A 14968-nucleotide genomic window follows, 5' to 3' on the forward strand; every position below is an offset into this window, starting at 1 on the left:
TCTCCCTCCTTGTGGCCCCGGGACCCCGACCGCCGGGTGGACTACTTCTTCTGGCCCTGCAGACGGCCGACAGGAGCAGGAGGTCCCGTACCCGGAAGCGCCGGCGCCATCTTGGGACAGAGGTGAGGGAGAGGGGAGACCGCAGCCTCGTGCTTTAACCCTTCCCATCCCTGCTGCTGGAGGGTCGCCCTGCACAGCTCCCCTATCCCCACACACTACTGCACAAAGCCTCATAGACTCACAGGGGGGTACTGGGGACGGGGCTCCCATATCCCAAGCGAGTGACACCTGGCACCCTCATTATACCATGGCCGCAGTGCCTAAACAGCAAAGGGTGGACAAGAAGCGCAGGGAAACGACTAAAGTCCCTGCTTCCAAGCACCAATCCCGCTCCGGTAGAGAGCTGGTGGAATCTGAACATGGCGGGACTTATCACACTGAATCAGACTCAGACATCTCATGTGCTGGGGGTAGTTCCCATGATATCCATCATATGCTTTCTCAACTACCCACAAAGAATGAATTTCACTCCCTCCTTACGGATATCAAGGAAACGTTCAAAACAGAAATAGCTGCGGTCAGAAAAGATATAAAGCATATTTCTGCCAGAGTTGAGTCCCTTGAGGACGAACATGATGACACGAGGGAATACATAGGGGCTTTGCAGTCTACCATCAGCTCACAAACAGTTACACTTGAAGGTATGCAGCGCCACCTAGAGGACCTGGACAATAGGGGAAGGCGCAACAACATTAGGGTCAGGGGCCTCCCAGAGGCGACTCGGGACGAGGATCTAATGGACACTCTGGAAGGCTTGTTTAACACTATCCTGGGTGAACCCTCCTCACATAAGATAAAATTCGCCAGAGCCCACAGAGCCCTTAGGCCCCGCCCTACTTCTGGCCCCCCAAGAGATGTCATTTGTTGCCTCCAGGACTACACGATAAAGGAGGCGATTATGGCCAGATCCCGGGCGCTAAAGGACTTGGACTTTGACGGAGCGGCTATCCAACTGTTTCCCGACCTCTCCTGGATTACACTACAGAAGAGGCGCCTCCTGCGTCCCCTCCTTGCTGCTCTACGAGATTATGAGATCCCATACCGGTGGAACTTTCCATTTGCCCTCACCGCTAGGAAGGATGGACGCTCTGCTGTACTGAGAAACCTGCATGACCTTCCTAAGTTCTGCGAAGCTCTGGATATCCCAGTCCCAAAGATCACGGACTGGACCTTGGACCCCCCTCCGCCTCCGTTGCCACCTGTTTGGGAGTCGGTGCGCCATAAGCGTGGGCGTCGACGGCCTGCTCCCACCTCGCCCCTAGCGGGCTCTCCTGGGGTCCCTTCCGCCTGATGTTGGAGTGAATGTCTCTGCGGATGTCTCCGCCTAATAACCCTTTTCTTTTAGGTTTTAATGATACTTATACCTGAGTGAGAGAGTTTGCTATGGGGTCCCTCTGATGTTTAAATTGGGCCTAATCTTTGTTTCCACATCTCTTATATAGCTGTGTGGATGTGTTCTGCATGTTTGATTTTTTGATTGTGTTGATGCCATATTGGTCTTTCCTCCTCCCCCTTTGGGGCTGTTCCTATTCTGCTATGAAGGTTTTGCCCGGCCATCTGGGCATGGGCCTGGATTTTGAGAAATTTTATTGCCCCCACCGTGACATGAGTAGTCTCGGTTTTTGGTCTTGTGCCTATACCCTCTGTTGGGTTTATTTGTCGTTGAATGTTTGTGTTCCCTTGTTCCCCCTCTCTCCCTTTTGTTCCTCCCTGCAGATCCTGTTTTTCCAGAGACAGATTGTTCATCCTTGGAGATGCCTTACTGGTGGTTTGGTGAGTCATAACATTAGAATGTTCTCTCTCCCTATTTGGTCCAATGATTAACTGTGTGTCTCTAAATGTTAAAGGCCTAAACACTAATTCTAAACGCCGCCTTGTCCTCAGAGAAATGCGCGCTCTAAGAGCTGATGTAGTCTTTCTACAGGAGACCCACTTTGACTCCACTGCTTCCTTCCATTTTGCCCGTCATGCTTTTCCGGTCGCCTTCTCGGCAACTAGAAATAACAAGACGGCAGGAGTAGCTGTCCTGTTCTCTTGCCACTGTCCTATCCAGGTTACCTCCTCCTACATTGACCCAGGGGGGCGGTTCGTCATAGTAGAGGGGATGTTGCGGGGGAAACCTATTGTCTTTTGTAACCTCTATGCACCTAACAAAACCCAAATTCCGTTTATCCGTGGAGTGTTATCCCGGCTTGCAAAATATCCTCCGGCTGCAAGAGTCCTGGGTGGGGACTTTAATTTACCCTTCTCAGACACCAATGACCGGCAGTCGTTATCGGGTAGGCCGTTATCTGCCGCATACGTTAGATTATCGGTCGAATTCCGTAAACTGATCCGCCTTCATAAACTGTACGATCTTTGGAGACTGGATCACCCCACGGAGAAAACCTTTACCTTCTATTCCCACCCACACAGAACGCACTCCCGTATTGATTACTTTTTTGGTAACATCCCCACAGTCCGCCTGTTGCGGAATGCTCAGATAGACCCTATTTCCTGGTCGGACCATGGTCCGGTTCGGATTGTACTGGCGGATCTAGATTTCCCAACTAGAGTGTGTCATTGGCGGCTGAATGAAAGCCTACTTAAAAACCAGATCACAAGGGACTCTATCCAGTCCTGTATCTCCACCTATTTCCTTGAGAATGCGGGCTCGGTTTCCTCTGACGCGATACTATGGGAAGCCCATAAGGCTGTGGTCAGGGGACATTGCATAGCCTTGAGCTCGCGCCGGAAGAAGGATAGGCAAGAGGAACTGATGTCTATTAAGAGAGTTATTAGGACACTGGAACAAACTCTAGTCTCGCGCCCCTCCGTGAGGACTCTGGGCAAGCTGATTGCTGCTAGGGCACGTCTGAAAGAAATGGCTCTAGATAATGTTGAGCGCTTGCTTCTTTATTCTAAGCAGCGTTTCTACGAAAAAGGTAACAAGGCACACACGCTCTTGGCGCGTATGCTCGCTGAGCGCTCAGCTGCCCGATCTCCTCAGGTGGTGCGCGACCATACCGGTTCTTTGAAATTTCACCCCACGGAAATAGCTTCCACGTTCCATAGGTTTTACTCTAAATTGTATTGTCTCCCTTCTACCCTGCCCTCAGACCCGGAGGCACGGAATGCACGTATCAATGCCTTTTTGGCTGAATGCCAACTCCCCTGTCTCCCGCCCCAAGCAGTTGAGGAGCTGAATTCTCCCATCACAGCTGAGGAGCTTGCGGAAGTCCTTAAAGAGCTGCCCTCCGGTCGCTCTCCGGGTCCAGACGGCTTTACCTACCTGTACTATAAAACCTTTTCCTCTGAACTGTCCCCACGCCTACTTTCACTTTTCAATTCTTTCCTCCAGGGTTCTCCTATTCCCGCCCACATGCTTCATTCTTATGTCACCCTGATCCCTAAGCCGGACAGAGACCCCCAAGAGTGTGGTAACTATAGGCCTATAGCCCTCCTAAACTCTGACCTTAAGCTTTTCACAAAAATACTTGCTAACCGCCTGAGCTATTGGCTCCCATCGTTGGTAGACAAGGATCAAGTGGGCTTTGTCACGAACAGGCAGGGTGGGGATAACACCAGGAGAGCGATTGATCTTATAGATGCGGTTAACCTGCAGTCGGATAGGGCCTTAGTCCTAAGTCTTGATGCCGAAAAGGCGTTTGACCGCCTAGGGTGGCCATTCCTGTTCAACACCTTAGCCCGTTTTGGGCTTTCAGGTCCCTTTCTTACTGCAGTTAAGTCCCTCTATGCATGCCCTACGGCTGCACTTAAATTTCCACATATGCTCTCTAAAACCTTTACCCTCTCGAATGGCACTCGTCAGGGCTGTCCTTTATCACCCCTGCTATTTGTACTATGCATTGAGCCCCTGGCGGCTGCCATCCGGAATAGCCCTGATATTAAGGGAGTTTCGGTCAGAGGGAAGGAGTACAAAATAATGTTGTTCGCAGATGATATTCTCCTCACCTTGACGCAACCCCTCACCACTCTGCCTGTTCTGCATGACTTGCTGATGGCTTTTGGGACTCTCTCAGGCTATAGGGTCAACACGGCTAAATCTGAAGCTATGCCCCTCAATATGCCAGAAGATACGGTGGCCCGTCTTAAGTCCTCTTTTAATTTTCGCTGGTCTTCTTCCTCTATTAAATACCTAGGTGTGCGCCTGACTCCCACATACTCTACCTTATACAGTGTAAACTATCCCCCTCTCTTTCGTGAGTTGAAATCCCTGCTGACTAAGTGGTCTACCCATTACATTTCCTTTTTAGGCCGCATTGCGGCGACCAAAATGTCTATCTTACCTAAACTTCTCTATTTCTTTGAAACCCTGCCGGTCAAGATTCCCTTGTATGAGTTAAAGGCGATGCAAAGCGCCATATTTAAGTTTATTTGGCACTCGGGTAGACATCGCATCCCTAAAACAGTAATGACTAGTAGTAAGACCCAAGGTGGGTTGGCGGTACCGAACATTCTCCACTACTACTGGGCGACCCATCTGAGGCAGCTTGCTGCCTGGTCGAAATATCATGCCTACAAGAAGTGGGTGGATATTGAGAGGATATGGTTTGCCCCGTTCCATCCCAATTCATTCCTATGGCACGCTACTCCTCCTTCCTACTCCCACTTGTCCCTCCTGGGTCCCATGCGTTTCACCCTCTCGGTTTGGGCCTCTTGTGCTGGAAAATTTGGCCTCTTTTCCTCTGCTTCCCCCCTTAATTCTTTTTTGCTGCATCCTGACTTTTCCCTAAGCATTGACTCGACTGTAGTGAGGATTTGGGGCACGCGGCAACTATTTCAGTTTGCCGACATAGTGGACCCGGTGAGCCGCGTCTTACTTCCCTTTGACACATTGGTAGAAAGGAGGGGGCTTCTGGTAGGGGACAGATCCTTTTATTCCAGTGTCCGCCAATTTATGCTTCATCGCTTGGGCACGCTCACGGTTGCTAAACCGACGGCGTTTGAACAACTGATACGTATGGGTACTTCCACCGCTGGTCTAATCTCGGCCATCTATAACATCCTTAACTCCCCTGTTACAGATGCCCCCATAAGACATAAATACATGGACAAATGGGAGGCAGCATTGGGTAGAGAGATATCTCCTGAGTGTTGGAGCATTATCTGGGACAGAGCGGCTACCTCTTCTATATGTACTACTTACAAAGAGACACACTATAAGGTCATGATGCACTGGTACCACACCCCTGAACTCCTCCACAAGTTAAATAGTTCTATCTCACCCTTGTGTTGGAGGTGTCACGGTGATGTAGGGACTCTGTTCCATATCTTCTGGGAATGCCCACTGATCACTGGTTTTTGGAGGGAGGTTTGCCACCTTGCCAGTAGGATTCTCGAATACTCTGTTAGTATGGACCCAGTAATCTGCCTATTAAACCTGACCCCTAAACAGCTGAGGAAAAAAGCCTCGAAGCTGCTCTTGGTGATATTGACTGCTGCTAAGTCCTTAATTGCCAGGTCCTGGAAGCAGACTTCTTCTCCAGCCCTTTCCTGCCTGATTACCAGAGTGAAAGAACTAAGGTCCTTGGAGCGCCTTACTGCTTCACTGAACAATAGAATGGCGGCATTCGACCAGGTGTGGGATCCCTGGGATGAACACTACCCCCCTACTCGATTATAACTTAATGGGCTCTGCCGCCCCACTGTACTTCCCTCCCTGTTCTACCCCTTGTTCCCTTCTCCCCTGTCTGGTTCGTCTGTCCTTGTCCGGTCCTGTCATTGTTCTGTACTGTCTGGTTGCCTGTGGTTGTCTACTTGTTGATTTGGCACTGTCTTATATTTACTGCAATACCACGTACAGCCCAAGTACCAGTTTATACAAGTGATTTATGCCCTTCTTCTGGGTACTGTATTCCAACTGTATGGGCTAAACTGCATTACTATATTAATGTTCTTTTGTACTTCTGTATGTTTATACTGAAAATTCTAATAAAAATTACATTTATAAAAAAAAAAAAATGATGGGTTGCGTGTCCTTAACCCAATACAGCCAGAGTGCTTCTCAGTGCTTCTCCTTCACATAAGGCAGTTTATTTAATATGTGCTAATATTGTATAACATTATTTGGCTGACTGTTCAGACTACATGTCTATTACACCGCTGTTCGTGCAACTTGCCAGCTGTATTTATTACTTGTCCCTACATTGGGGCTAACAATGTATCATAGGCTTTTTAACTAAGGCTGGGTTCACACTGTTTTTGCAATCTGTTTTTGCAAAAAAAGAAAAAAAAATGGATGGAAAAACAGATGCAATTTTGAGCATTCGTTTTGATGTTTTTCCTCTGATTTCCATAAAAAAAAAACTGATCAAAATGCATCCTTTTTCTTAATGTAAACAAAAGTGTACTTCACCTTGTTTTTGTGTACGTTAAAAAAACTGATGCATTTTGATCCTTTTTTTCAACGATGGAAGTCAATAGAAAACAGATCAAAACGGATGCACACAATTGCATCTGTTTTTCCATCCTTTTTTTTTTTTTTAAACAGATGGAAAAAAGGGATTGTGAAGACATAGTGTAAACCCAGCCTTACCAACATTTTTCACTAGGGTTATTCTTACAGTCTGATTAGATTTGTATATGGATTTGTCTGTTAAGCACTGTCGCCTACATTGTGTGTGTATTGTATCTCATTGACAAATTAACTAACCGGACGGATATTTCTCATATTTTAAGTTCATCAGAAACATATGTTCCCTGATGAACCTCTAAAACAATAGACAGGAAATTAGTAAGAATGTAAAAAATCTGATATTTTTATAAGCAAGGATACCTAAATATTCCTTGCAAAAATGATAGCATTTGTTTGTCTCCCTGCACATCTGGGTCGAGTTTCCTTGTGTGTCACCTTTATGTTATTTTGTGTACTCGCTTGGAGGAAGGGACAGTCATCGTGGCTGGGGTAGCCCCAAAAGGCAGAGTGAGTTCACATCTACCTAACCTACGGTGCACTCTTCCCTTCCTCTTTTTCCCACAAGACTTTTGAGTCACTTGTTTATTATTTATGGTGCCCTGTTGAGTTCAGAGTTCGGCTATATTTAATCATGATATATTAAATGTTATGTCTTATCGTGTTCTATGGTGGTCAAATATTCAGTGAATTCAGTCTTGCATTCAGACTAATGGGTGAGAATCCATTTAGGGTTGGAGATACCCACACTCCGCTTTAGGAGCTAAAGTTAAAGTTGGCAATTTTAGCACCAGAATTTAAGTAAAGCAATTAAACAGCCTTTGGGGAGAAATAATGTTAATTAACACAATAAAAGGGTTGTAATCTTAAATAATAACTTTTGTAGTTAGTTTATATGACTGATCCAATGGGCACCTAATGAACTTTGGAGATTTGGTGGCAAGGACAGTACTGAATTCCGTGCTATTCTTCTCAACTAAAAGTAGTGGGTTCACAAATTATGTTCCACAATGGCAGCCCTGTCTTTTTTTTTTGTTTTTTTTTGTTTGTTTTGTTGGGGAGGTGCCCTGGACCTGGAATTGATAAGAACCGATACAACATTTGTTCTTAGCCAAAAGGCCAAGCAGCCATTCGTTACTCTAATCTATCAGGTAACCATTATACATTTGCCTTGTTCTCTACCATTGTACACTAAGCTGAATACTGTTTACGCAAATAGTGAATTACATGAGAGGGTTATGTATTTAGTTTATCTTCACAGACAGATACTGTAACCTGAGGAATAACTAAACGTTTTCTTTGCCTTTTTAATTGGAATATGTATCACAATACCGCACTGCAGATTGACACTCAGAATCCATACTCTTGATAATATTTTATAAATGAAGGAAGAATACGCATTAAATATTCTTGAAATCTTAATGTTTGTTATGCGAATACTACTACTTTTTGACTGAGAACGCTGCAGTAGCTGTCATAGGCAATAACTTCAGTATGTTTCTAAGGTAACAGGAAAACACACCTCTGAGTCGTGCATAAAAACTGTCTGTACTGTCAGGCCTGCAGAAGCAGGAAAGCCTTGATCACAACACTACAAAGCCATATAAAGGAGACGCTAGCATGGCAGGAAAGTTAATATTTGATTAAACATTTCGCTAATTCCATACCGTTTTGTGTTAGCTTAGTTGAACAAAGGAATGAGGTTATCCAAAAAGACTCTTTTGTATTTTTAACAGCTTGATTATTATTTCCATGTAGATTTCCTTTCGAAAATGGGAGTTTGAGGTAGCGACAGGAATCTTGGAAAACGGTGTTCTCTTCACACTGCAACAAGCAACAACAAAGTAAAATAGCTCCCTATGTCTACTCTCATAGTAATGCAGTTCTTCAGGGCATAATAAATTTATGCTGGCATAAAAAAAAATAGTAATAATAATCTAATGCATTTTTAATAGAATTCCTTCCCCTGACAGGAGAAGGGAACAAAAAGATGTGAAATGTTTGAGAATAATACAATTATAGTGTAGGTATTGTCAAGGTTTCCAAAAACATGGCCGCTTTTCTCCAGAAACAGCACCACTCTTGTCCTCAGTTTGGCTATGATTTTACAGCTCAGTTCCAATAAAGTGAATGGAGCTGGATTGGTATACCACACACGCAACCTGAGGACAGGGGTGGTGCTTTTTTGAAAGAAAGCAGCTAAGTTTTTTTTTCTAATCCTTAATAACCCCTTTAATAGCTAAAACATCTAAAGGTTCATAATACTGTGTTAGAAACATGTTGTCCTCTATTGTTGTCCAGCGCAAATCTTTTTTAAATCAACTGATATCAGATTACTTCTATTAAAAAATCTCAAATGTTCCCAATCTTATTAGCACCTATATATTATGCAGGAAGTGTTGGTTTATTTTCAGTCTGACACAGTGCTCTCTGCTGACATCTCTGGCTGAGACAGGAATTCTGTCTCCGTTTTCTGAGAATCCCCACAGAAAACCTCTCCTGCTCTGGACAGTTCCTGTCTCGGCCAGAGATGTCAACAGAGAGCACTGTGTCAGAGTTAAAAAAAAAAAAAACACTTCCTGCAGGACATACAGCAGCTGATAAGTATGGGGAAACTTTTTAATAGAAGTAAATTACAAATCTATATTACTTCCTGACACCAGTTGATTTGAAAGAAAAAGATTTTCACTAGACAACCCCTTTAACCAGCTGCACACATATATCTGAACAGTACATAGGAGCTTCTTAATATTATTCACCTAATTGTCTAAACCTTGTTGTTAATGTAATTATTTTGTAGAACAGCTAGAAGACGACAGATGACCCAGTATTATTTCATGGTAAAAAAAAAAAAGAACTTCGAGTACATTTGGGTTTGTCCAAACCCGAACGTACTCGAAGTTCATTCATGTCTAGTAAACAAATTTTTTTTTTCTAAAACAGACGTGAGAGGAGTTTGGTCCTTTTTAACAATAATACTTTCCCTCTTTAGACGGATTGCTCCTAAAGGACAAGCTTCTTCCTTATACCATAGATAAATTACAGCTTCAAAATGATCTTCTTTCTCCTGCTGTGAAGGACAGAGAAATCTCCTGCTGTGGAGGACACAGCTATTACATAGCTGTCTGTTTTCTTTAATGTTAACAATGTAACCATTGCACAGATAAAAAAAAAAATTCTTTAAAGGGTAGAAATCACCCTTTGTCACGAGTTGGTTGGGGTCTGGGTTGCAATCACATCAGTGATTGTTAAAACAAAAGGGAAGATGGCCAAGGGTGAGAGCTGTGCCCATTTGTTTCCGATTGGCTTTGTATGGACTCTAGAAACATTCTATAAATCCGTACACTCAGCCTTGAAATCCTGTGAGGAGCAGACGCCCATTGGTCAAATGTTCTGACATGTCACAAGTGTTTTTTGTTTGTTTTTTAAAGTGACTCTGTACCAACAATCTGTCCACCCCAAACAACTTGTACCTCCGGATAGCCGCTTTTAATCCAAGATCTGTCCTGCGGTCCGTTCGGCAGGTGATGCAGTTATTGTTCTAAAAAACAACTTTTAAACTTGCAGCCCCATGCCAAACTGGCGTGGCCTAAAGTGACCGTGCATTAGGCTGGCACAACTTCTCTGTCCCTCCTTCCCACCCTCCTCATCATTAGGATTGCTCCAGGCAGATTGTCTTCTATTCCTAACCTGTGTCAGCACAGCACATGGGCTGGATCGTTAAGGCACCTGTGCAGTGTTCACTGCAAATGAATAGGAAAAATCCTGCCAGTGGCATTTTTAATAATGAAAAGAGTGAGGAGGAGGGACAGAGGGGTGTTGCAAAGTTAGGGCACAGATACTCTAGGCCACGGCAGTTTGACACAGGGCTGCAAGTTTAAAAGTTTATTTTTAGGACAATAACTGCATCACCTGCTGAACGGACCCCGGGACAGATTTTGGATTAAAAGCAGCTATCCGAAGGTACAAGCGGTTTTGGGGGGGGGGGGGGGGGGGGGGGGAGAGAGATTGTGGGTACAGAGTCGCTTTAAATTATAGGTATCCTTTAATAGGAGCACACAAAGATAGCCTCTTAGAATCATGAAAGGTTAAGGCTTGTAATGCACTAGACACATTTAAACCTTTTACACCTATAAAGTAAACATTTTGAGTTTAACATAAGTGATAGGCATTGTTAATCTACCTTGTGTACAATGAGTTCATGAGTGCCATCTGGAAATGTTCGGCCATCTTCTTGCATTAGTGAAATGAATGAAAAGCCAAACAATTTTTTCTCACCCTTCTCTTTTGCTACATAGAAGAAAAAGCACACATTTTATATAGCATTACATGGGAAGTAATTTAAGTTAAGTTCTTGAATTAAAAGTAGGAATCTTTTTTGTTCTTTTAATAAAGTAATGCGGCAGAATACATATTTAAACTTAAAGAGATCAGTATTTGGAATTGCAACTACAGCAGTTCCATAAACTTTACAAGTGTACTGAGATTTCAGCATCTAGATTACTGCTTACTTTATCAGTGGGCTACAGACGCTGGGAAGTTGAAACAGGTATCCTGACAGGTTAAAATGGGGGGGGGGGGGGGAGCAGTTTCGCCATGTAAGTTAAGGTAGAACTAATGACATATTTTTTCTGTATTCTGTCGGTCAGTACAATAACATTGATACCCTGCTGGATATAGCTTTTGTTTTATCTTACCATTATTAAAAAATACATATGCTTAAAAAAATTTTTTGTCTATAGGGCTATATGAGGGCTTATTTTGGCACTTTGATCTTTAGCTTTTACTGGTACTAAATTGATTCAGATGGGACTTATAATTCCTTTTTTTTTTTTAATCCTACAAAATAATTTAACCACAAATCTGAAATTTAGGTTCTTTTCTGTTTATGCCTTTTACGATTCACGATCAACAACATATTAGTAACAGTTCAGACAATTCTACACATGCCGTATTGGTTAATTTCTTACATTATTTTGTAATTTGAAAAATAGGAAATAAGGGTTATTCGAAATATTATTAGGGGGATGTTTTTTTTTAATACATATTTTTTAAAACTTTTTTTATCCAATACGTATTCAATGCAATTCATTGCTAATATAATGCATTTCTTACATTTTTCTGTGATCTGCTAGCACAGCCTGCTTATGGCAGACTGTATATGCAAATTAGTCACAGCAGCCACAGAGGCCTTCAAAAGGCACCTGGCTACTATAACAATGGCCAAACTCTCTTGCAACAATAGCTGATCCAACTCCTATACTACCAAAGATGTGCATTTAAAAAGTTACATTATTGTGGTTGCTGATGTAAGTCAATATCAGTGAGTGCCAGGTGTAGATAACAGCCGGTACCCGTTGTGTAAGGAGCATGCTTAGCTCTTGAACCAGTTCCATACTTTCCCTTCATGTCGCTGATATAAAGAGTTAAAAAAAATTACAATCTTTTTTAATAAAATAAAAGTAAACAAAACACTAAAAAAAATTATCTAACTGAAAAAGAAAAAGTAAGATTTGTAGAGATTCATCCAACATCAAAAAGCTCAATTAATTCCCTTGGTATTCACTGTCATATTTAAATAAAATATGAATATGTCCAAATGAACGAACACTACATTTTCAGTTTGAATAGCTAAATTCCATACACTATAGTTATTTTTATAGATAGATCTTGGATACAGAGATGTAACACGGTAATCTTACTTGAACAATGCCGGAATTCAAATCGGATATGTGCTCCTCTAAATTTATCCACAGGTATAGGAAGCTTTAGTAATTCGGCCCATCTAGGGCTGTTGTTGTGATATAATACAAATGAATGATACTCATGAGCAGCTGGTTCCCCTGAACCAAAAGATATATAATCCTATAGAAAAAAGAAAATGTGAACATCTTACTTAAAAGTTTAACAAATATGGTGATTTAAAGCAGCCATATAAGCAGGAACATCTTAGCGCTTAAAGCGACTCCGTACCCACAATCTGACCACCCCAAACCACTTGTACCTTCAGATAGCTGCTTTTAATCCAAGATCTATCCTGCGGTCCATTCGGCAGGGGATGCAGTTATTGTCATAAAAACAACTTTTAATCCGGCAGCGCTGTGTCTAGCGGCCGGGGCTTACATTTGTATATGCATTAGGCTGCCACACCCTCTCTGTACTTCCTTCCCACCCTCCTCATCATTAGGAATACTCCAGGCAGATTGCTTCCTATTCCCCACCTGTGGCAGCCCGGCACATGGGCTGGATCGTTAATGAGGAGGGTGGGGAGGAAGGACATAGAGGTAGTGCCAGCCTAATGCATATACAAATGTAAGCCCTGGCCATTAGACACAGCGCTGCTGGATTAAAAGCTTTTTTTATGACAATAACTGCATCCCCTGCCGAACGGACCCCAGGACAGATCTTGGATTAAAAGCAGCTACCTGAAGGTACAAGTGGTTTGGGGGGGGACAGATTGTGGGTACGGAGTCGCTTTAATCAAAAAGATTATTGAGGAATTGCATACATGGTGCTACAGCCTATTCCCATTTTCACAGAATTCCAAACTCAAGGAGTTTCTAGCACATTCTCAGGACATGTGATAAACATGTGATACATGTGGATGTCACTTCTGAGATCTGCACCTAAATGGAGAACGGGGTCCCCTAAGGGGACAATGCACCTGGATACAACGGACAACATATCAGGTGGGTTGGGTGGCCCTTTCTTCATACCACAGACCTGCATCTAACAGACACTTATGGCATATCCTGTGCTGACAACCAACTTAGAGCATGTGTCCTTTATTTGTTTAATTTTACATTAACTTTTTGCATGCTGGAAATGTTAAAAATTCTTGTCAGAGAGCTCACTATGCTAATAATTCTTATAAGTATGCAGCAATTTAAATGAAATAGAATTGAGTTTATGCATATTACATAGATTAAAGGGGTTATCCAGCGTTTTTAAAAACATGGCTCCTTTTGCCCCGCTCTTGTCTCCAGGTGAGGTGTGGTTTGCAATTCAGCTCCATTTACTTTATTGGAACTGAGTTTCAAACCCCACCCAAACACAAAAGCGGGGCAAAAGTGGCCATGTTTTTGTAGCGCTGGATAACCCCTTTAAGTCAAGGGAGAAACAGGAGCTACTAATACAACTGGTACTCCTGTTTTCATCACTTGTGATTTTGTCCCTTTAATGTTAATTAAATTAGTACTCATAATACAAGCCACATGGTTTTCATTGCTTGGGCTTAGAGACAAACTTTACTGGAATTCATTAGCATTTTAACAGTTTAAAGGGATCGTAAAGCACTAACAACCAGTGAAGCAAAGAATTACTAGAATCCAAAGCTATACATTACAGTGAATAAATACAACATACAAGAATAGGTTAGCGATTGCTTCTCCAGCTGATTTCTGTGTCTTTGAGAAATAGAAATGAACTGATCCATTTAGGCCCCTACTGATTTTATTGGGGTTTTATCTGCCTCTGTGTGTTTTGTTCTTTTAAATGAGGTAAAAAAAAAAAAATCTGGTTTGTATTTTTTTTTTTTTACATTTAAATCAATGATAATGGATGTAACAGTTCAGGTTACATTCATTTACCATCTGTCATAATTCTCAGAAGAAGAGAAAAAATGGTTCTTGATAGAAACAAATGTGAAAATCGTAGCAAACTAATCAAAAATGGATCACGTAAAAAACAGACACTATATTGACCTCCATTTGCACATTCATTTTGGGGACTTGATCATGTATCTGAATGGATCCATTGAGAACGGATCACAGACACAGATGTGAACCTAGCCTTACATTAATTTATTCAGTATCCACTATCATCTCATATTTAAAAGGACCTATTATAATCCGCTACTGGCCTCCTCCTGCACCTCCTGAGCAGGTCCTGCGGGATTTACTATGGTTGGTATTACACGGGCCGATGGGGCCCGATAATACCTGTAAACGAGTGTTTACTGGGCCTATTACACGGCCGATAATCGTTTAACAAGGGCTGCAAGGAAATCGTTACTGGCCGCGGCGGTCCCAGCCTGTGATTGGCTGAGCGACCTGTCAGCTGTATAGCACGGGACCCAGAGATAAGCGGACCGCAGGAGCAGCCCCGGAGCGTGGATAGGTAATGTAGATCTTCAATCGCCGTCCGCGCACCGCTATTACACATAGCGATGCGCGGTCGGCACCTGACAATTATAGGTTCTAACCTATATCAACGATCAGCTGATGACAACGATCATCAGCTGATCTTTGTCTTTATTACACAGAGCGATAATCGGCAAAATCGGGCCGATTATCGTTCCGTGTAATAGAACCCTATGAGACATGTGCCTCTTAGTAAAACAGGCAGACTGCACAGGGGCAGAGCTTTAATTATGACTCTGATAATTGGCCCCACTATAAGCGTAAACATACACTAGACTGATCTTATGCAGATTTTTTGCATGGATATTTGCATGGCAAAACCGCAGCAGATTAGAGCACCAGCAAAGTAAAT

At 42.9% G+C, this 14968-nt stretch overlaps 1 protein-coding gene across 1 annotated transcript in view; it reads right to left on the reverse strand.

Moving 5' to 3' along the window:
- LOC138777494 (dedicator of cytokinesis protein 4-like) overlaps window positions 1–14968 on the reverse strand; it is a gene marked incomplete at its 5' end in the record, with an annotated part of 79462 nt that overhangs the window by 31824 nt on the left and 32670 nt on the right. The window contains 3 exons of the mRNA XM_069956299.1: window positions 8143–8299; window positions 10659–10765; window positions 12178–12340. Coding sequence (XP_069812400.1) covers window positions 8143–8299; window positions 10659–10765; window positions 12178–12340 — 427 coding nt within the window. The remainder of the gene's footprint in view (window positions 1–8142; window positions 8300–10658; window positions 10766–12177; window positions 12341–14968) is intronic.

The sequence above is a fragment of the Dendropsophus ebraccatus genome, unplaced genomic scaffold, assembly GCF_027789765.1.
Source record: "Dendropsophus ebraccatus isolate aDenEbr1 unplaced genomic scaffold, aDenEbr1.pat pat_scaffold_574_ctg1, whole genome shotgun sequence".
Classification (NCBI taxonomy): domain Eukaryota; kingdom Metazoa; phylum Chordata; class Amphibia; order Anura; family Hylidae; genus Dendropsophus; species Dendropsophus ebraccatus.